Consider the following 23,190-nt stretch of genomic DNA (forward strand, 5'->3'; position numbering starts at 1 on the left):
CATTTAGGAAAAACTTCAGTTTGATAATACTCATATCTAACATTTGGCCATAAGATTGGGATTTATTGAGTCAACAGAGTGAGAAGACTCATATCTAACATTTGGCCATAAGATTGGGATTTATTGAGTCAACAGAGTGAATCTTGATTAGAAAGGTCTTCTTTTTTTGGTATGAAAAACCTGAAATTAAGAAAGAGCTCCATTATTAACAGTCATTAATAACACAAACTATTTCACTTAGATTAATAACTCAGAGAAATAGAAAAAAAGCATTCAGTGGGGAATAACATTTCATGCACATTTACATTTATCTTTAAAAGATTTGGCATTATGGTATTTTTTCTCTAAGTCACATTTCCTTCTTAAAGCTCACCAAAGATATAGTGGTCAATCGATAGCATTATCTGTATAACTCAAATAGCTAAAATCAGCTCATAATGCAGGTTATGTTTTTTGTATAGATTCTACTATATGGCTAGCAGAACTGGAGTGTGAGCTCTAGGAGGTTACGTACCAAGATTTTTAAAATTTTTGCAATCTTTCACCTGTGGCACACTAGTAATATATATCAGGCTGTGTACATTTTAGGTCAGTCTTTCCTTTTTCTCATCCTGCTTTTTTCCTGTAATTCTCATGTTTTCCCTAATCTAAAGGTATCGTTTCATGTTCTAAAGCATTAGTCTTATATATCATCAAAAGCAAGTCCACCCCAATATGTAGCTTTTTAGGGTTAATATTTTAAATTACTGTTCATTCTTAAGACATCATCATAGTCTACACAATATCATTGTACATTCACAGTGTACAGGCAGTTATAAAATGTAGGTTCATCAGTTCTAAAGCAAAATATTCTTTATCTATTAGCTCAGACTAAACATGGTAATGCTATACAACTTACCATTTTCAATAAATTTCTTTGCTTATATAAAAGTATACAAGTAACTACCAAAACAAATAACGAGACAAGAACAAACGGTACCAAGAAAAATAGTAAGATTTCCTTCCATATGTCACCTAGGATTAAAATCACAAAAAAGGGGAAGGGTTAGATGTGTACAATTATTTTGAAAATGGAATTATTTTATAAATAAACTTGTAAATGGAGAAGAACTGAGTTAAACTTGGCAACTTCTGCCATATCTCCCAGTAAGTGATGTTTGAGTCTGGATTCCTTTCAATCATGAACTTTTTTTTTTTTTTTTATTGAACAACTACTTTACTGGACTGTGACAGCTCTTCATTTTGCTTAGAGAAATAACTATCTGAAGCCCCATTCTATTTTCTTTTTTAAATATTTATTTCTTTGGCTGTGCCGGGTCTTAGTTGCGGTATACAAGATCTTTAGTTTCAGCATTCAAACTCTAAGTTGAGCCATGTGGGATCTAGCTACCTGACCGGAGTTAGAACCTAGGCCCCCCTGCATTGGAAGCACGGAGTCTTAGCCATTAGACCACCAGGGAATTCCTCCCCCCCATTCTTATTTTATTACATGATTTTGTTTCAAATTTGTTCTTGTGAATTTTTCACAATAACACAGTGGTAAAATATTAACAGAGTGATTAGATAAACACACTATATGTATCTCTTAACTCTCAATAAGTCAAATGTTTATATCATACAATGCAGTAGTGAGTGAAAGCTGGTCTTAAATAAGTCTCAGTGCGAATAATGGAGCTAGTCTTTAAAAGTCATGTTTTTGAAATTGTCTTACATTCTGGAGACTAAAGAAATGAGCTTTTTCTTATCATTCTACTTTTTCTTTCTTAGGGATGAAATTTTAATGGTTCTTCTGCATAGCAAGGGCTTCCCTGGTGGCTCAGTATGTAAAGTGTCTGCCTGCAATGAGGGAGAGCCATGTTTGATCCCTGGGTTTTGAAGATCCTCTGGAGAAGGAAATGGCAATCCACTCCAGTGTTCTTGCCTAAAGAATTCCATGGACAGAGGAGCCTGGTGGGCTACCGTCCGTGGGGTCACAAAGAGTCGGACACAACTGAGTAACTGACACCTTCACTGCATAGCAAGAAATGAGCAATCACTAGACAAATTGAAAATGTATACAAGGTTTGTCCTTCCAAAACCAGTATCTCCCACATTTTTGAAATACTATGGAACATTTTGAATCTTAGGCCTATATCTATACTCAAAACTATCTCCAGCCCCACTTTTTTCTTGGTGTCTTATTCATTTAGGATCTTATTTTCTATTAGAAAATTACCAAATTCATAGGCCCAGTTAAGAATTGCAAGGATATAATCCAGAGAAATGACTAATGATATGAGCTTCTGGCATGCAAAATTAACAGCAAGAAACAGGCTTTTTTTGTGAAGTTTCAGAGTAAATCCTGAATAAGATAGTCATTTTCAAAAGATTACTGTGCTATTTTTCTATAACTTAAAACATCCAATAAGAAATGTGCAAAAGAAATAAAACCACATGCATCTCAAAAGTCTTTGTTTCTAATCTCAAACTTATTAAGATTCTACCAAGAGATAGCCATTAGGACAAAAGAAATCTGTCATCAAAAACATGGTTAACAGCAAAAGAGATACAGATGTATAGAACGGACTTTTAGACTCTGTGGGAGAGGGAGAGGATGGGATGATTTGGGAGAATGGCATTGAAACATGTATACTATCATGTAAGAAATGAATCGCCAGTCTATGTTCGATACAGGATATAGGATGCTTGGGGCTGGTGCACGGGGATGATCCAGAGAGATGATATGGGGTGGGAGGTGGGAGGGGGGTTCAGGATTGGGAACTCATGTACACCCGTGGCTGATTCATGTCAATGTATGGCAAAACCAATACAGTATTGCAAAGCAAAATAAAGTAAAAATAAAAATTAAAAAAAAAACATGATTAAGATTACATACAAAAAGTTTAAAAAATAAAAATGAACAAAAAAACTACATTGTAAATCAATTATACTCCAACTTTAAAAAAGAAGATTATATGTAAAATATATAAAAAGATGTTAAACATGAAAACCATGTCTTCTTTAAACACTGCCTTGACTAATGAAAGTGAAAGTGAAAGTCACTCAGTCCTGTCTGACTCTTTGCGGCCCTATAGGGCTTCCCTGGTGGCTCAGAGGTTAAAGCGTCTGCCTGCAATGCGGGAGACCTGGGTTCAATCCTTGGGTCGGGAAGATCCCCTGGAGAAGGAAATAGCAACCCACTCCAGTATTCTTGCCTGGAGAATCCCATGGACGGAGGAGCCTGGTGGGCTACAGTTCATGGGGTTGCAAAGAGTCGGACACGACTGACCAAGTGACTTAACTAACTAACTAGCTAAGACTATACATGGAATTCTCCAGGCCAGAATACTGGAGTGGGTAGCCTTCCCTTCTCCAGGGGATCTTCCCAACCCAGGAATCGAACCCAGGTCTCCTGCGTTGCAGACGGATTCTTTACCAGCTGAGCCACAAGGGAAGCCCAAGAATACTGGAGTGGGTAGACTATCCCTTCTCTAGCGGATCTTCCTGACCCAGGAATTGAAACAAGATATAATTCAAGGCATGTCTTTCTCAGTGTCAGTTCCACAGGGTCTCAGATTTTTTTATATTAGTGACAAAAATGAAAAAACATAGTACAAGTAAGTGTTATTTCTGATTACATGTATCTTTAGTTAATTGAGTTCTTTCTCTCTCTCTGCCTGTTTTTCCTCCGAAGCCCTTAGTGATTATATGATATATTTGGATTCTTTGCTTATGTCTATCTCTACCTAACTTGGGAATAAAATATAAATTCAATGAGGACAAAGATTTTTTTTTTACCACTGTACCTCCAGTACCTGAAAAACTCTGACACATAGTAGGTGCTTAACAAATATCTGATATATGAAAGAGAATGATACCAGTATACTAATAGCAAGATAACAAACACAGATTCTATTATAATGGAACAACATAAAAGGAGATGAATGATCAATAAAAATGCCATTATATGTTTGTATCTATATCTGCATATGTATTTATATGCCTTCATGTGAAAGAACAAGGCTGAGTTAATTTCCTTCAATTTAAAATAATGACTAACATTTATATTGATAAAGCTAGTATACTGTGAAGCACAATAATGTTTTGCCACTTTCTCAATGTTGTTTATATTGATATTTTTCTCTTCCATGAAAGTTTATTTTCTTCTTTTAATTTTTTATTTTATATTGGAGTCTAATTGGTTAACAATGTTGTGTTAGCTTCAGGTGTACAGCAAAGTAATTCAGTTTTATATATATATATTCTTTTTCAAATTCTTCTCCCATTTAGGTTATTACAGAGTATTCAGCAGAGTTCCCTATGCTATATAGTAGGTCCTTGTTGGTTATCCACTTTAATTATAGTGTGTACATGTCAATCCCAAACATATTTAATTGAAATATATCTTTTACCATAAGTCACTTTAAATCAGTGTTGGAAGTAAACGGAATGTACATTTTACTAATGATAACATATTAATCAGAAAAACATTCCATTAGGCATGATACCAGACACTCGAAAACAAGTGTCTTGTTTAAGATTTCTGTTCTCTTGAAAATCAAAAGCATAGGAAAATATTGATTAAAATAGTCTTCCCCACAAAAAAAAAACTAGCACATTCTCTCTTCTGACAGAAAAACAAGAATGTTAATAACTGAACTATAACAAGACTCTGAATAAAGTCAACTTTAAGACAACTTAAACTAGCTAAAACCGAGTATTAGATTTCCTATAAATCTATGTTTAATTGAGGTGCTTGCTAATTTATCTTTTCTGTTTATAGACTATCTGCAAGAGCATTTGGACTTTCATAATTACAAAATACACTGAGAGAAAATTAATTTTGCTAGCAAGGAGCAAATAGTTTAGTTACTGTTCTTTTTAAAATATATTTTCTTCAATAACTATATCAACATATTTTATGATTGTTCCCTCTTTCTAACATTTAAATGGATTCATTTGAATTTCAATGGGGAAGAGGCATAGACTATAAAAATCTTGAATAATGAGCATATAATTTTTCAAAACTATATAAAGAAGACACATAATATAGCCAAGGGTCTGATAAAATACATATATGCTTGTAAGTAAAACTTCAGAGTAAATGTACTACTGCAACTCCAATTGGTACTAATACAGATTTGGTTAACATCTGGTAAGTATATAAGAAACTCAAGAATAGTACCACCAAATTTTGGAGCTAAGACTACCATTGGAAGGTAATCCACTAGCAAAATCAAAGCAAAACAGGTAAAATTAGCTTGTCAAATGAAAGTAGGAAGAATCAAACAGAACTTATTAAACCTTGCAGTGTGTAAAAGATACAGCCCAATTAATATTATAGACGTCTATAAAAATAGGTAATATAGCCAATATTTTATAATAACTTTAAATGGAGTAAAGCCTTTTAAATTGTGAATCACTATATTGTACACCTGTAACTTATATCTCAAGGAACTATACTTCAATTAAAAAAAATGGTGAAGGATTCACCCTATGATATTGATAACATGTGTCACTGAATTGTAGTGAGGAGAAGACTCTTGAGGGTCCCTTGGACTGCAAGGAGATCCAACCAGTCCATTCTGAAGGAGATCAACCCTGGGATTTCTTTGGAAGGAATGATGCTAAAGCTGAAGCTCCAGTACTTTGGACACCTCATGCGAAGGGTTGACTCATTGGAAAAGACTCTGATGCTGGGAGAGATTGGGGGCAGGAGGAGAAGGGGACGACCGAGGATGAGATGGCTGGATGGCATCACGGACTCGATGGACGTGAGTCTGAGTGAACTCGGGGAGATGGTGATGGACAGGGAGGCCTGGCGTGCTGCAATTCATGGGGTTGCAAAGAGTTGGACATGACTCAGTGACTAAACTGAACTGAACTGAACTGATGACATCCATAAGGCATCTTCTTCTTCAAACAGTGCTAGAAATACTCTACTGTTCTTTTATCCCATACCTTTCCAGCACTGTTCATCACTCCACTCACTCCATATTCCATCATCTGCGCAATAAATATTCATTTTGCTTCTTACTAAAAAGCATAATTGGAGACTTTCATTTGATGTTCTTGTGATGTATATTTCATTTTCAATTGTGGTAGTCTGAAAGCCAAGAAAAAAATAAGATGTCATTATTTGATCTAACTGCAGCTAGCCATACTCTACTTGATTTGTCATTTTTAAAGTGAATTTTGTTACATGAAATAAGTGCATCAAAGGCCTAGAAAGGTATATACCAATATCCTAACAGTGGCCATCGCTGTATGGTGTTTTACTTTTCATTCTTTCTTCCTTATTTATATTTAACATTTTTCCTGTAGTGATAATGGATTACTGGTAGTAAAGGGCATATATGACAGAGCAAAATTCCTAGGTAGTTTTGGTGTTTATGACTCCCGTTTTGGATTAGTTTCAAATTGTCCAGATTCCATAAATTAGAAAATGCTACATATACTGAGTTAGCAAAAAGAGTCATCATGTGAAGGTTGTTTCTATGGATACTGTAAAGTTCATACACAAAGCTTCTTTTTTCCCTTATTCTTATTTTGTTTAATCATAAGACCAGTATAACAGTGCTCAGGGCCTGACATGAAACCACCCCTTCTGATATGAGAATACACACAGCTGGATGATCTCAAAAGAAAAAAAAAAATCACTTCATGATTACTTCAATTTTGCATTTAAAAGAGCCAAAGAGTGTTTCTCATCCAAAACAACATTTGTTGTAACTTTTCTTGGTAGCTAGCATAATATAATGTAAATTAAAGTAGACTGGGAATAAGATCTGGATTCTAGTTCTAGCTACATAATTTTATTGTAAGTCATTCACTTCCTTGGGACTTGTAAATCTATTTTTTTCAAGTAGAAAAATCAGTTTTTTCATCTGTATGTGAAATGAATTGATTAGAACTAGTGGTTCACACACTTGTCTCCACCACTCCCTAAGCTGGAAACCAATGAATAAAATTAATATATAACAACTTGGAAACAAGTGATTAGATTATCTCTAAGGACCTATGTAGCTTTAAAGTTGGTATAATTAGCTGATTATACTTTCAGACTGCAAGCATCTTTCTTATGTCCACAAGATTGTTTGGTTTTCTGAAAGTTAAACTAAGGGGCATGTCATGTTCCATCCTCATGTGAATAGCAACTGACTTTGGTTCTTATGTTTACTATTTTATTTAAAAGGCTGTGTTTACGATTTTCCCAAATAAATGCAATGTCCATACCACCCAGGCAGTATCATCTTCTGTGAACTCAATTTCATAAATTAGACATTTTGCTGGAATAGGTCCTCTGGGAATGCTCCATTTCAGGCTGACTTCTGAATTCTTCATAGTAAGACTAAGGTAGTCTGGTGGCAAAGGTTTAACTAAAAACAAAAGGAAACAATTTCAACATGAAAGTTATTGAAGTTTAGCAGTAGTCTTTATCAAAAGCTAGGGGCACCTATTAACAGAAGCATCCAGGATAAATCAGGTGGCTCAAGACTATTCTCTATAAGTAAGTAAGTAAATAAGCATTAGTTGCTCAGTCGTGTCTGACTCTTTGAGACTCCATGGACTGCAGCCCACCAGGCTCCTCTGTCCATGAGATTTCCAGGCAAGGATACTGGAGTGGGTTGCCATTTCCTTCTCCAGGGGATCTTCCCAACCCAGGGATCGAACCCAGGTCTCCTGCACTGCAGACAGATCCTTTACTGACTGAGCTATAAGGGAAGCCCCAATGTGAATTAAAATCAAAGCCACTTGCTAACCAAGATCAGTTTAAGAAACTTGGTTATTTGGGAAACTGATTTTTTGTTAAGCCACATATTGACAAGAGAAAAGCTAGAAGATCCAAATCATTACAATCATTTTTGCATTTTATGGCATTAGAAACAACTACCACAACAAATTACTACTAGTATTTTTATTTTTATTAATAGCTAATTCTTATTTAGAGCTTATGATGTGTCAGGAAGTAAACCAGGAATGTTACATCATAAACTTATTCATGTCTCACAATAAATCTATGAGGTGGTCTTCTATTATCTTCATTTTACTGAAAAGGAAATTGAAACATATTAAGAGTAACTCACCCAAAGTCATATAGCTAGAATGTAATAAATTCAAAATTTATGGCTGGCTCTAGAACCTGTCATTCTTGTAACTGTTAGAAATGAGAACACAGACTCAGATAATATCCAACCTATTCCCAGGGCCTTTTGAGCATTGGGAATGAGTGATTCCATAATTATTCCATTATTAACATTAGACAAAAATACTTTATAGAAGACAAACTCTGAAGCTGGGAAACAAATTATGAATTCTAAATGAAAACTATACTTTATACTCATTCAATTCCTTATCTTCCATACTTTTATATTTAATTAGTTCTTCCATGTACTCTGTTGGCCTCCAGTTTTCTGGCTTTGCATTCCAGTGTGTGAAGTCGCTCAGTCATGTCTGACTCTTTGCAACCCCATGGACTGTAACCCACCAGGCTCCTCTGTCCATGGGATTCTCCGGGCAAGAATACTGGAGTGGGTTGCCATTTCCTTCTCCAGGGATCTTCCCAACCCAGGGATCGAATCCGGGTCTCGTGCATTGCAGGTAGATGCTTTATCCTCTGAGCCACCAGGGAAGCCTGCATTCCAGTAGATATCTATTTATCTACCTCTTCTCTTCCACATGGTCGGTTGTAAATGGTCTAAACTAGAAACATTTTGAAGTTGTTTACCTCACCTATATTTTGAAGCTGAAAAATGAAATAGCTGGGTCTGATTAATTGGGATTCTGATGATCCATTAACACAGATGTAGAAATCTTTATAGTCTGATGACTCCAAGTAGGGAAATCTGCATCCAATATTTTTTCCTTTAGCCTGGATGTAATCGACACACTCTAATGCATGGTCCAAGCTCTCATACCTATAAAAAGAAGTGTGGTAAGAATTGTATTTATCAATATCTTCTAGTAGTATGGTGCTCAGTTTCAATTATTTTAAAATACCAGGTAAATAAAAAATTATTTAATAACATACAATATTTACTGAATACCAACTATGTGCCAGATCCTATGAAAAGTGCTAGGGGTACAACAGTAAGGAAAGTAGACATAGGCCATTATTTTACAGAGCTTACAATCTGGTGGGAATCTTTATAAAATCTCAGATATAAGGCAAGAATTCTTACTCATATATATAGGTTATGTTGATTCACCAATAGGATTGTGGTGATTCCTATTAGGAAAATATGGGATTTATATTGATAAATCAATTTATATTGATTTATATTGATAATCCTGAATGGTACTGCTTTTTAAAATACAGTACTGAAGAATTTACTAGAAGAAAGCAGATTTAAAAGCAGATTTACAAGGTGGCCAAGAAGCACAGGAAATGATGTTCAACATCAGTAATTATTAGAGAAATGCAAATCAAAACTACAATGAGGTGTCACCTCGCAGCAGTCAGAATGGCCTTCATCAACAAGTCTACAAATGATCAATGCTGGAAATGGGGTTGGTAGATGCTAACTATTACACTTAGGATGGATAAACAGCAAGCTCTTAATGTATAGTACAGGGAACTATATTCAATATCTTGTGATAAACTGCAATGGAAAAGAATGTATATATGTATATAACTGAGTCATTTTGCTGTACAGCAGAGATTGGAGCAACACTGTAAGTCAACCTCACTTCAATGGAAAAAAAAAGAAAGAAAAATAATGCTGGAGCAGGTGTGAAGTAAAAGAAGCCCTCCTACACTGTTGGTGGGAATATAAATTGGTATAACCACTATAAAGAACAGTATGGAGGTTCCTTAAAAAACTAAAAATAAAACTACTATATGATCCAGCAACCCCACTCCTGGGCATATAGCTGGAGAAAACTAACTAGGAAAGATACATCATCTCAATATTCATAGTGGCACTGTTTACAGTAGCCAAGACATGGAAGCAATCTAAATGTCCATTGATAGATGAATGGATAAAGTAGATGTGGTAAATATACAAAATGGAATACTACTTAGCCATAAAAATAAATGAGATCATGCTATCTGCAACAACATGGATGGACCTAGATATTATCATACAAATGAACTAAATCAGAAAGAGAAATAAAAATATCACATGATATCACATATCTAAATATTAAAAATGATACAAATGAACTTATTTAGAAAACAGAAACATTCTCACAGACTTCAAAAACAAACATGGTTACTAAAGGGGAAAGGTGATGGTGGGGTAAATTAGGAGTTTGGATTAAAATATACACAGTATTATATACAAAATAGGTAATCAATAAAGACCTACTGTATAGCACAGGAAACTACTCAATATTCTATAATAACCTATGTGGGAAAAGAAACTGAAAAAGAATAGATATATGTATATGTATAACTGAATCACTTTGCTGTACACTTGAAACAACATTGTAAATCAACTATATTCTAATATAAAATAAAAATTAAATTTCAAAGTAAATAAAATATAAAAATTAAAGAGAAAATTTAATTAAAACATTTAAAAAATAAAGGCAGACATAAAATATTGTTATGTTTAATAAAATGAATGAAAATCCTCTGAGAACATAATACACATAGGGATAAATCCCCAAAAAGCCAGTCAGTTCAGTCGCTCAGTTGTGTCCAACTCTTTGCAAACCCATGAACACGCCAGGCCTCCCTGTCCATCACCAACACCCGGAGTTCACCCAAACTCATGTCCATCGAGTTAGTGATGTCATCCAGCCATCTCATCCTCTGGTGTCCCCTTTTCCTCCTGCCTCCAATCCCTCCCAGCATCAGAGTCTTTTCCAATGAGCCAACTCTTCGCATGAGGTGGCCAAAGTACTGGAGTTTCAGCTTTAGCATCATTCCTTCCAAAGAACATCCAGGGCTGATCTCCTTTAGAATGGACTGGTTGCATCTCCTTGCAGTCCAAAGGACTCTCAAGAGTCTTCTCCAACACCACAGTTCAAAAGCATCAATTCTTCGGTGCTCAGCTTTCTTCACAGTCCAATACATGACTCACATCCATACATGACTACTGGAAAAACCATAGCCTTGACTAGACAGACCTTTGTTGGCAAAGTAATGTCTCTGCTTTTGAATATGCTATCTAGGCTGGTCATAACTTTCCTTCCAAGGAGTAAGCGTCTTTAATTTCAAAAAAGCCAACAGGGGCTCAAAAAGAGAAAAAAGAGCTGTTTGGCAAGTAAATATATAGTTTTCCATTCTCCTAGATAAGAAATGTTGCTGTATCATTGAAATTTAACCTCTTTCCAGTAATAAAGCTAATGGGAATTAGGGGGGATTTCCCTACTAATTTCCAAAGGAATAAATGCCTAATTTATTTTCCTAAATAACCTGTAATGCAAAATTTACTTTATCTATAAAAGCAGCCAAAATATCAGCCTAGCAGCTGATATGGTACGGGTACAAATATATGGACTCCACTAAATTCACTTTATGCCAAATATTTTGCTAAGTCATATCCGACTCTTTGTAAACTCATGGACTGCAAGGTTTCCCTGTCCTTTACTCTTTCCCAGAATTTGTTCAAACTCTTGTCCATTGAGTCAATGATGCCATCCAAGTAACTCCTCTGTTGCCCCCTTCTCCTCCTGTCCTCAACCTTTCCCAGAATCAGAGTCTTTTCCAATAAGTTGGCCCTTCACATCAAGTAGCCAAAGTATTGGGGCTTCAGCTTCTGCATCAGTCCTTCCAATGAATATTCAGAGTTGATTTCCTTTAGGATTGACTGGTTTGATCTCCTTGCTGTTCAAGGGACTCTCAAGAGTCTTCTCTAGCACCACAGTTTGAAAGTGTCAATTCTTTGGCACTTAGCCTTCTTCATGGTCCAACTCTCACATCTGTACATGACTACTGGATAAACAATAGCTTTGACTATATGATTGTTGGCAAAGTGGCTATGATATTAAAAGATGCTTGTTTCTTGGAAGAAAAGCTACAACAAACCTAAATGGTGTATTAAAAGCAGTGACAACACTTTAAACCCTTAGTGAGAGTTAACAAAGGCAGGGAAGTCAGAAAAAGGATCTGGTTTTAATAGCTACATGGTTTTTTAAAAAGCAAGAATATGAAATATGTCAAAACTTTTTAGGTTATAATTCCATCTATCTAGAAGATGCAAAATTTAACTCAGTACAGAAACAATGATTGCATTCCTTATATCACCCATACAGTGCCTTCTAGTAGCTACAGCCTAAACCTACTTATTCCCATTGAAAACCCTAAATAATTGTAAATAAACTTCATCATAAATCCAACTCTGAAAAAGTGTAATGAATTCAGTTTAATGAAAATGAAATTCTCTCAGTCGTGTTCAACTCTTTGTGACTGCATGGACTATACAGCCCATGGACTTCTCCAGGCCAGAATACTGAAGTGGGTAGCCATTCCCTTCTCCAGGGGATCTTCCCAACCCAGGGATCGAACCCGGGTCTCCCACATTGCAGGAGGATTCTTTACTAGCTGAGCTACCAGGGAAGCCCATCTAGAGGCCCAAGTATTTGTTTTGTTTGCCTTGTTTGTATTTTTTAAAGTTTGAATTAGGTATGTATGTATGTGCTAGTCGCTCAGTCCTGTCCGACACTTTGCGACCCCAAGGACTGTAACCCTCCAGGCTTCTCTGTCCATGGAATTCTCCAGGCAGGAATACTGGAGTGGGTTGCCATTCCCTTCCCCAGGGGGTCTTCCCAACCCAGGGATTGAACCCAGGTCTCTTGCATTGCAGGTAGATTCTTTACCATCTGAGCTACCTGGGAAGCCCTAATGAAAATACAGTTACTCATACTGTGGATTAATTTTGATAGATATCTTCTGGATATGGAATTCTTATTATAAAATACTTACCAGTAATATAAGCTGTAATTGCTATCCAAGTGGGCACCCATGCCAGGTTTCCAAGAGCAGAGTAAATATTGCCAGTTGTAATATATACAATCCATATCCTGAATTTTAGTGTCCAGATTTCCTAAGAAATGAATAAACTGTGAATGCTTGAAAGACATGGTAATGAATCACTTGGGAAATCACTAAGCAATTTTATTTCATTTCCTTTGACCTCTCCACTTCATTTAGCAATCAACATAATCAGGAAAATCCCCAAAGGAAGTTGTTGGAAATCACTTCACTTTAAGTGGAACAGGCAAAATCAAAAACTTTTGAGGGCTCATTTATTGGTACTAGTGTAACCATATGCAGAAGTGCCAAATTAATAATTCTAGGATGCTCTGAGCAGCTGCATAGTTGCATGTATATTCACTGATATGAGCCCAAAACTGGGATCTATATTAACCTAATAAGGGCTATAGTCTATGGGGCCACAAAGACTTGCACTTGACTGAGCAGGCATGCATGAAATAAAATGTAGGTTTTGCCACATATGTTTTCTGATTTAAAGAATTCAAATCCCAGAAAGAAAAGCACCAATACAGTATACTAACACACAGATGTATAGAACGGACTTTTGGACTCTGAGGGAGAGGGAGAGGGTGGGATGATTTGGGAGAATGGCACTGAAACATGTATACTATCATGTAAGAAACAAATTGCCAGTCTATGTTCGATACAGGATACAGGATGCTTGGGGCTGGTGCACGGGGATGATCCAGAGAGATGATATGGGGTGGGAGATGGGAGGGGGGTTCAGGATTGGGAACTCATGTACACTCATGTACCATGGTGGATTCATGTCAGTGTATGGCAAAACCAATACAGTATTGTAAAGTAAAATAAAGTAAAAATAAAAATTTTTTTTAAAAAGAATTCAAAACACCAGTCACCCACTCCTCAGAAGGATTCTATTTTGTGCCACATTCTCAACTATACATATAATCTTCTATATAAGTGTTAAAGAACTTACTTCCCATATAGATTTTTCTAACAGTATTAACTATGAAAAGAGAGCTTTGTTTTAACCTTGTGATGATATCCAATAAGTAGCTTCTGACCATGAACTTTGAACTTCTGATCCATTTGTGCATTGCCTTGGCAGAAGTGTGTGTATCTTTGCTTCAACACCTTTGTTAAGATCAAACGCATCTTTGTAAAGTAGATTCTTCGTGATGATCGTCTGTTTGATAAAAAGATGAGACAAAGTCAAGCTTAGAAACAATAATGGTATCATGAGCCACATTAATAAGACTAAAAAGTCATTAATACTCTGGAGAGTCTTCAATAGCTAAGAAATTCCAGATGATTATCTGATAAAGTGTCCCAGATATATTTTTGGCAGAGTTCAACTTCTGCATATTACTTTATTTGATGAGATCATTTGAATCTTAACACCTCATTCAAAATAAATTCTGGAAGACAAAAAAGGCTCTGTGGCAGGAACTTGAGCTATAACCAACTTGAAATCAAGGGATAATTTTCATGTACCATATGCCTATTACATGACAATTTATCACCTTTCAAAAATCATATGAAATAGGAATCATATACGATCTTGGTGGTAACTGGAGGAAGCCAGACAAAGTGTGACCATATGAAGGACTAAAATCATATATCATTTTTCCTTCTATTCCTGATACCTAGCTAGCGAAGTAGCTGGCAGAAAAAAGTTGCTCAATGAATGTTTGATTTTAATCGTTCTTTGAAACTACCTAGCTGGATTAAGAAGATAACAGAATTCCTTGTACAATCAAAATATTTGAAAGAACATGCTTGTTGACTATGTAAATAGTTAGTAATTCAATAAACTTTCACTGAGCACTTACTACAATATATGCAAAGAACCATGCTGTGTTCTGTAGGGTGAGTACAAAGATAAAGCTCACATCATCTGGTAGCATATGTAAGACCCATACACAGGATTTAAGTAACTCTGAAATATGGTAAAATGTATAAGTACTCTATAAGTCCATATTCCATGAGATCAGATTTTCCTTTCCTGTACTTCCAATGGTAGTCTTAATAGTGGGTGGGATGAAAACAGATATTGCAGGATGTACAGGAGACAGCAGCAGGCATGCAACTTATATCTTAATAATAGCTATTGAGATACAAGAGATATTGAGAAACAAGAGCAGACACTGACATCAGGAATCACAAGAAAACTAATAAGCACTCTAGTATCTTAAGTGCATGCTTTACTTACCCTCCAGTTTTCACTATCAACATTTCGATATTTTAATTCATATTCTACAGTGCATTTGTTAAAATTATCCAGAGACACTGGAGGTTGCCATTGCAAATAGAGATAACCTAAATATCCAGGGTCCACTATTTCAAAATCCTGAGGAGGATTAACTGAAATAAAATCAATAGAATATTTTAATTTTTATCCTGTATTTTATGACAAAGATTTCTAAATCTAGATTAGTTTCATATGTCCATCAACTGATGAATGAAAAAAAATAAACTATGATATATTCATAAAATGGAATATTATCCAGCCATAAGAAAGAATAAAATACTGATATATGCTAGAACATGAATGAACCTTGAAAACCTTACTCTAAGTGAAAGAAGCCCACATATTGCATGATTTTATTTATGTGAGATATTGAAATAGGTAAATTCATAGAGACAGAAAATCAATTAGTGGTTGCCAGGTGCTGGAAGGAGGGGCAAATGAGATGTAACTACTGAATGGATATGAAGTTTCTTTTGGGGGTGATATAACTATTCTGGAATTTTATAATTGTGGCTGTTATACAACTTTGTGAATATACTAAAAACAACTATACATTATACTTTAAAATAATAAGTTTTATGTCTTGTGAATTAAATTTCAGAAAAGCTGTTTTTAAAAATCTAGATTACTATTACATAGTTGTCCCTTATTTAAGAAATTGCATATGTAAATGTGACTTAGCCTATCTAGGTATTGTTTTCATAGAAATAAGAAATTCAACATGGAGTTATCTCTGCAGTCATATAGACCACAATTTGGACTTGGGTAGGAACATTTTATTACATAAATCTCTCTCATAGCAAGAATCAGTCAGTATTAATCTAGTGTTTACTATATGTATAACATCATAACATACATGGCACACACACACAAAGGGACAGAAAATATAAAATATGACTACTCTGGCTTAGTGCCTTAAGAATTAGGAGAACAGGCAGATTTTGTTGGTCCATTCAAGATAATTGAATCCTCTGGTTAACTACAGCTCAGAGCTATTTGTAGAATATGCAAACCTGAGCCATTCTTTGGAAGGACTCAAAAAAAGGTGACAGGCAGCTGAGTGACATGAAACAGCATCTTTTATTTCAAGGGAGAGGACAGCAGGAGGCAATGGCTCCTTCATCTGGTGATTTAGAAAGCAATAAAAATTAACAAACTATTCTATAAATGTACTAAGTGTTAGTCACTCAGTCATGTCCAACTCTTTGCAACTCCACGGACTGTAGTCCGCTAGGCTCCTCTATCCACGGAATTCTTGAGGCAAGAATACTGGAGTGGGCAGCCACGCCCTTCTACAGGGGACGTTCTGGACCCAGGGATCAAACCTGGGCCTCCTACATTGTAGGCAGATTCTGTACTGTCTGAACTACAAGGGAAGTCCCATAAACTTACTAAACCTACTAGCAGATCTAGTACTTAGTACTGCCCTCATGTTGCCTTTCTGCTAATAATTTGTTCTCATTTCTGCTCCGCTTTTCATTTTAATACTTTACTTCATATTACTTATTGAGGTAAGTAAAAGAATCAACAGAAATAAATGATGCCACAAATAATGATTTGAAATGAGAGCCCCATGAACCAAATAAAGAAGGTATCTGTTGAAGATGAAATGACAATCCTATTGTTTCAACTCATGATTAGAAATTTTTGTTAAATACATTCTTCTAATTACCTTCTGCAATGAAAAGTTCATTAGACATGACTTAATAATTGTGCAATTATTTTTAAAATTCATTTTAAACTTATGTATTTTTAAAACTTATTTAATTGTCTTAAAAATTAAGGTAGCTATGGTTTTTCCAGTAGTCATGTATGGATGTGAGAGTTGGACTATAAAGAAAGCTGAGTGCCAAAGAATTGATGCTTTGGAACTGTGGTGTTGGAGAAGACTCTTGAGAGTCCCTTGGACTGCAAGGAGATCCAACCAATCCATCCTAAAGGAAATCAGTCCTGAATATTCATTGGAAGGACTGATGCTGAAGCTGAAACTCCAATACTTTGGCCACCTGATGCAAAGAACTGACTCATTGGAAAAGACCCTGATGCTGGGAAAGATTGAAAGTGGGAGGAAAAGGGGACGACAGAGGATGAGATGGTTGGATGGCATCAACGTCAATGGACATGAGTCTGAGCAAGCTCCAGGAGTTGGTGATGGACAGGGAAGCCTGGTGTGCTGCAGTCCATGGGGTCTCAAAGAATCAGACACAACTGAGCGACTGAACTGAACTGAGTAATTAAGGAATGTTTTCAGTTAATTGGGTACCAGACAATGAAGTTTTGGGTAAATAGCCTCTTTTTTAGAAAAGATTATGAAAATTAGGGCAGAAATAAATGCAAAAGAAACAAGAGCTTATAGCAAAAATCAACAAAGCCAAAAGCTGGTTCTTTGAGAGGATAAATAAAATTGACAAACCATTAGCCAGACTCAACAAGAAACAAAGGGAGAAAAATCAAATCAATAAAATTAGAAATGAAACTGGAGAGATCACAACAGACAGCACAAAAATACAAAGGATCACAAGAGACTACTATCAGCAATTATATGCCAATAAAATGGACAACATGGAAGAAATGGACAAATTCTTAGAAAAATATAACTTTCCAAAACTGAACCAGGAAGAAATAGAAAATTTTAACAGACCCATCACAAGCACAGAAATTGAAACTGTAATCAGAAATTTTCCAGCAAACAAAAGCCCAGGTCTAGACGGCTTCACAGCTGAATTCTACCAAAAATTTAGAGAAGAGCTAACATCTATCCTATTCAAACTCTTCCAGAAAATTGCAGAGGAAGGTAAACTTCCAAACTCATTCTATGAGGCTACCATCACCCTAATACCAAAACCTGCCAAAGATGCCACAAAAAATAAAACTACAGGCCAATATCACTGATGAACATAGATGAAAAAATCCTTAACAAAAGTCTAGCAATCAGAATCCAACAACACATTAAAAAGATCGTACAACATGACCAAGTGGGCTTTATCCCAGGGATGCAAGGATTCTTCAATATCCACAAATCAATCCATGTAATAGACCACATTAATAAACTGAAAAATAAAAGCCATATGACTATCTCAATAGATGCAGAGAAAGCCTTTGACAAAATTCAACATCCATTTATGATTAAAAAAATACCCTCCAGAAAGCAGGAATAGAAGAACATACCTCAACATAATAAAAGCCACATATGACAAACCCACAACAAAAATTATCCTAAGTGGTGAAAATTTGAAAGCATTTCCCCTAAAGGCAGGAACAAGACAAGGGTGCCCAATTTCACCATTACTATTCAACATAATTTTGGAAGTTTTGGCCACAGCAATCAGAGCAGAAAAAGAACTAAAAGGAATCCAAATTGGAAAAGAAGAAGTAAAACTCTCACTGTTTGCAGATGACATGATCCTCTACATAGAAAACCCTAAAGACTCCACCAGAAAATTACTAGAGCTAATCAATGAATACAGTAAATTTGCAGGATATAAAATCAACACACAGAAATCCCTTGCATTCCTATACACTAATAATGAGAAAATTAAAAGAGAAATTAAGGAAACAATTTCATTCACCATTGCAATGAAAAGAATAAAATACTTAGGAATATATCTATCTAAAGAAACTAAAGACCTATATATAGAAAACTATAAAACACTGGTGAAAGAAATCAAAGAGGACACTAATAGATGGAGAAATATACCATGTTCATGGATCAGAAGAATCAATAGAGTGAAAATGAGAATACTACGCAAAGTAATCTACAGATTCAAAGCAATCCCTATCAAGCTACCAACGGTATTTTTCACAGAGCTAGAACAAACAATTTCACAATTTGTATGGAAATACAAAAAACCTCGAATAGCCAAAACAACCTTGAGAAAGAAGAATGGAACTGGAGGAGTCAACCTGCCTGACCTCAGGCTCTATTACAAAGCCACAGTCATCAAGACAGTATGGTAGTGGCACAAACACAGAAATATAGATCAATAGAACAAAATAGAAAGCCCAGAGATAAATCCACGCACCTATGGACACCTTATCTTCCACAAAGGAGGCAAGAATATACAATGGAGAAAAGACAATCTCTTTAACAAGTGGTGCTTGGAAAAACTTGTCAACCACTTGTAAAAGAATGAAACTAGAACACTTCCTAACACCATACACAAAAATAAACTCAAAATGGATTAAAGATCTAAATGTAATACCAGAAACTGTACAACTCCTAGAGGAAAACATAGGCAAAACACTCTTCAACATAAATCACAGCAGGATCCTCTATGACCCACCTCCCAGAATATTGGAAGGAAAAGCAAAAATAAACAAATGGGACCTAATTAAAATTAAAAGCTTCTGCACAACAAAGGAAACTCTAAGCAAGGTGAAAAGACAGCCTTCAGAATGGGAGAAAATAATAGCAAATGAAGCAACTGACAAAGAACTAATCTCAAAAATATACAAGCAACTCCTTCAGCTCAATTCCAGAAAAATAAACGACCCAATCAAAAAAATGGGCCAAAGAACTAAGCAGACATTTTCTCCAAAGAAGACACACAGATGGCTAGCAAACACATGAAAAGATGCTCAACATCCCTCATTATCAGAGAAATGCAAATCAAAACCACAATGAGGTACCATTTCATGCCAGTCAGAATGGCTGCGATCCAAAAGTCTACAAGCAATAAATGCTGGAGAAGGTGTGGAGAAAAGGGAACCCTCTTACACCATTGGTGGGAATGCAAACTAGTACAGCCACTATGGAGAACACTGTGGAGATTACTTAAAAAATTGGAAATAGAACTGCCTTATGACCCACCAATCGCACTGCTGGGCATACACACCAAGGAAACCAAAAGTGAAAGAGACACATGTACCCCAATGTTCATCGCAGCACTGTTTATAATAGCCAGGACATGGAAGCAACCTAGATGTCCATCAGCAGATGAATGGATAAGAAAGCTGTGGTACATATACACAATGGAGTATTACTCAGCCATTAAAAAGAATACATTTGAATGAGTTCTAATGAGGTGGATGAAACTGGAGCCGATTATACAGAGTGAAGTAAGCCAGAAAGAAAAACACCAATACAGTATACTAACACATATATATGGAATTTAGAAAGATGGTAAGATAACCCTGTATGCGAGACAGCAAAAGAGACACAGATGTATAGAACAGTGTTTTGGACTCTGTGGGAGAGGAAGAGGGTGGGATGATTTGGGAGAATGGCATTGAAACATGTATAATATCATATACGAAACGAATCGCCAGTCCAGGTTCGATGCATGATACTGGATGCTTGGGGCTGGTGCACTGGGATGCCTCAGAGGGATGGTACAGGGAGGGAAGTGGGAGGGGGGTTCAGGATGGGGAACATGTGTATACCCATGGCAGATTCATGTTGATATATGGCAAAACCAATATAATATTGTAAAGTAATTGGCCTCCAATTAAAATAAATAAATTTAAATTAAAAAAATAAAGTCAATAACCAAAAAAGAAAAAATGAAAAGATTATATGAAAACGTATAGAAAGTATATTTTAGTTTGGCATTTATCCCATAAAACGTTATCATCAGTTATGTTACACATGAGGCTGACTAGTAAGAACGTATCTTTTGTGTATGGGCTCCCTGAAATATTTCCAATAATAATTTATCTATTTATGCACTTTCATATGGTAGGTTGACAAGGCAGTTAATATCTCTGATTTTAAGACTACTCCATTCTTGGTTTACCTTTTATCTCAGCATTTGAAGACAAAGTAGAGCCAAAAGCTGTGCAAATAAGAAGGGTATATAGACATCTGATATCCAAATGAATGAAAGCCATTTCTCTAAGATTTAATACCTTGAAATTTCCACTCTAAGAAGGAAAAAGATAAAATTTTAACATTATCATACTTCAATATGGATTAAATGTGATTAAAAATACAGTTGGGAACTCTTTGTGGGCTTTCCACCAAGAACTGGGAAAACTGTGCCCCGTAGAACCATTTAAACAGAAAAAACATAAATCAAGCTTGGAACCAAAATAATTGGAAAAGAAGATTTTTGTCTCATCCTTCATATGAAAGCAAAAACAAGGCAACACAAACATATCCCTTCAACCCCCGGCTTTGACACACACACACACACACACACACACACACACATTATACATCACATGCTATGACCAAGATATAATGACGTCAAATAGCCTTCAGCCTGAAGATTGAACCAGACCCACCTGAGAGTTCTTATTTATTTGTGGGGGGAATTATATCATTAGTCTCCATAGTGATATTCTCCACTAGCCACCAAGACACACTAATACATAACACACACTCTTTTCTGAGACAAAAAGTATTTGAAAGTTATCTGAATATTGATAAAATCTAAGAATCAATAGCAAATATACCAAAGCCTCAGATAACTCAGAACTTTGTTTCATTTCTTCATAAACATTAAATCCTCATCATCTACTCTCCTATGTGTTCTACTCTTCCCTGTATTTCTTATATCAGTAAATGGCACCATAATCTTCCCAATTGTCCAAACCAGAAACCTGAGGTTTTTGAATCCCTCCCTCTCCCATCCAATTTCTCCATTATCACTACACCTTCCTAAGCTGAGGATCTCATCATCAGGGATCTCCTTATCCAGTCTTTCCTGCCTCCAAACCATTTCACATCACATACAGTAAGGACAAATCTGAATTTATCACCTCTCTTAAAACAGCAATTCACTGACACAGAATAAAATTTAATAATTTTTTTTTCCACAGAAGAATACTGGTTTTATGATCAAAACTAAAAGGATTCATGTCTCCACACATCTATTCAATCAAAAAATACTCTCCTTTCCATGAAAAGGCATTACTTCCAGTTCTACACTTCTCTTTCAGTCAATATTCTTAAAACCAACAATTTCACAGGAAGGATTAAAAGTCAATTACCCCAACAGTCAGAGACTGCCTTTCTTTTCTCCTACTTAATTATGCAGGACAGACCCTTTTCCCTGCCCCAGCCTCTCAATCTTACCTGCTCCAGTTGTAATGTTCTCATGTTGCTAGGCTTCAATTATTACATAATGGAATCTTGGAATCAGACTGTTAGAGCCAGCAAGTATATTGGAGGCAATGCTAGTCCAATCCTCCTTTATATATTGGGAAGTAAAACTCAGACTTGCCCAAGATTACACAGTAAGTTAGTAAATTAGTAACAAAGCTGGAAGTAGAACAGAGATGTGATTCCCAATCTAGTGCCCTCCCACCCTAATATGCTGGATCCCACATGTTTAGCTCAGTATTATGAAAGCTTTTCCCTTGGGACTCCAGCATTTAATTCTTCCTTAAGTTAGCTAGCCAGGATGAAGCAACACCATGCTATTTCTTATTCTATGTCTCATACAATTGTAAGGGGATGCCATTTCTCTTACTGAGGTCCAATGAATCTCTCTACACAATTCCTTCCTCCCCATCACCAGCCCATTGCTGCCTTCTAAGGCATGTGTAAGTAATAAGTGGGTTTGGTGAACAGAAGGCCACATTTCTGCCATAGAGATGCTCTTACAGATTGAGATTAAAAAGACTGGTTACTTTTGGATCCAAGGAAATAGGTCTGACAAACAAATTATTTCATATTACCTATAAGGATGAAGACAATCATGCTTGCCCTACTATCAATCTGTCCTTAAATATTTTTTTAGCCCCTGGTCATGTACAGCATAAAAGCTAAATAAAGAGTTAAAAATAACTTGCTTCTATTCTATTTATAGGGTATTGAAATTAAACTCAGACCATCAAATAGCATTTCCTGGATCAGTTAAACACATTTAAGCAAAAATAGGAAATAGGCTAGCTGGCTTCCTGAATCAATTATCTAGAAACCCACAAAAGGAATTCCTAAATAACACTTAGTGTCCCACCTAGACTTTCTTACCCAAGTGAACGTGAAGACAATTCTTTCCTCAGCTTCTGGGTTACAAGACTGTCACTAATGCAATGAGGGGAGATATATATATATATATATATATATATATATATATATATATAAAGTGAAAGTGATGTCACT

At 35.8% G+C, this 23,190-nt stretch overlaps 1 protein-coding gene across 1 annotated transcript; it reads right to left on the reverse strand.

The window, feature by feature from the left end:
• Positions 1 to 85: 85 nt before the first annotated feature.
• IL13RA2 (interleukin 13 receptor subunit alpha 2) lies at positions 86 to 20,998 on the reverse strand. Its single transcript, XM_040265118.1, has 9 exons — positions 20,876 to 20,998; positions 15,102 to 15,253; positions 13,922 to 14,075; positions 12,854 to 12,974; positions 8,713 to 8,897; positions 7,216 to 7,358; positions 5,941 to 6,085; positions 899 to 1,014; positions 86 to 180 (listed from the first exon to the last, which is right to left on the reverse strand). The coding sequence occupies exons 1-9, from the start codon at positions 20,967 to 20,969 to the stop codon at positions 148 to 150; spliced, it is 1,143 nt and encodes a 380-aa protein (XP_040121052.1). The 5' UTR covers positions 20,970 to 20,998; the 3' UTR covers positions 86 to 147.
• Positions 20,999 to 23,190: the final 2,192 nt, after the last annotated feature.

This window comes from Oryx dammah, unplaced genomic scaffold (genome assembly GCF_014754425.2).
Source record: "Oryx dammah isolate SB20612 unplaced genomic scaffold, SCBI_Odam_1.1 HiC_scaffold_23, whole genome shotgun sequence".
NCBI lineage: Eukaryota > Metazoa > Chordata > Mammalia > Artiodactyla > Bovidae > Oryx > Oryx dammah.

Excerpts from the sequence above, each read along its gene's own strand:
- IL13RA2 (XM_040265118.1), bottom strand. The coding sequence starts at position 20,969 with ATGGCTTTCATTCATTTGGATATCAGATGTCTATATACCCTTCTTATT. Across the intron at positions 14,076-15,101 it reads TTGATAGTGAAAACTGGAGG|ACGATCATCACGAAGAATCT; the intron begins GTAAGTAAAGCA and ends TTTATCAAACAG. Across the intron at positions 1,015-5,940 it reads TGATGAACAGTGCTGGAAAG|GTGACATATGGAAGGAAATC; the intron begins GTATGGGATAAA and ends TTTTAATCCTAG.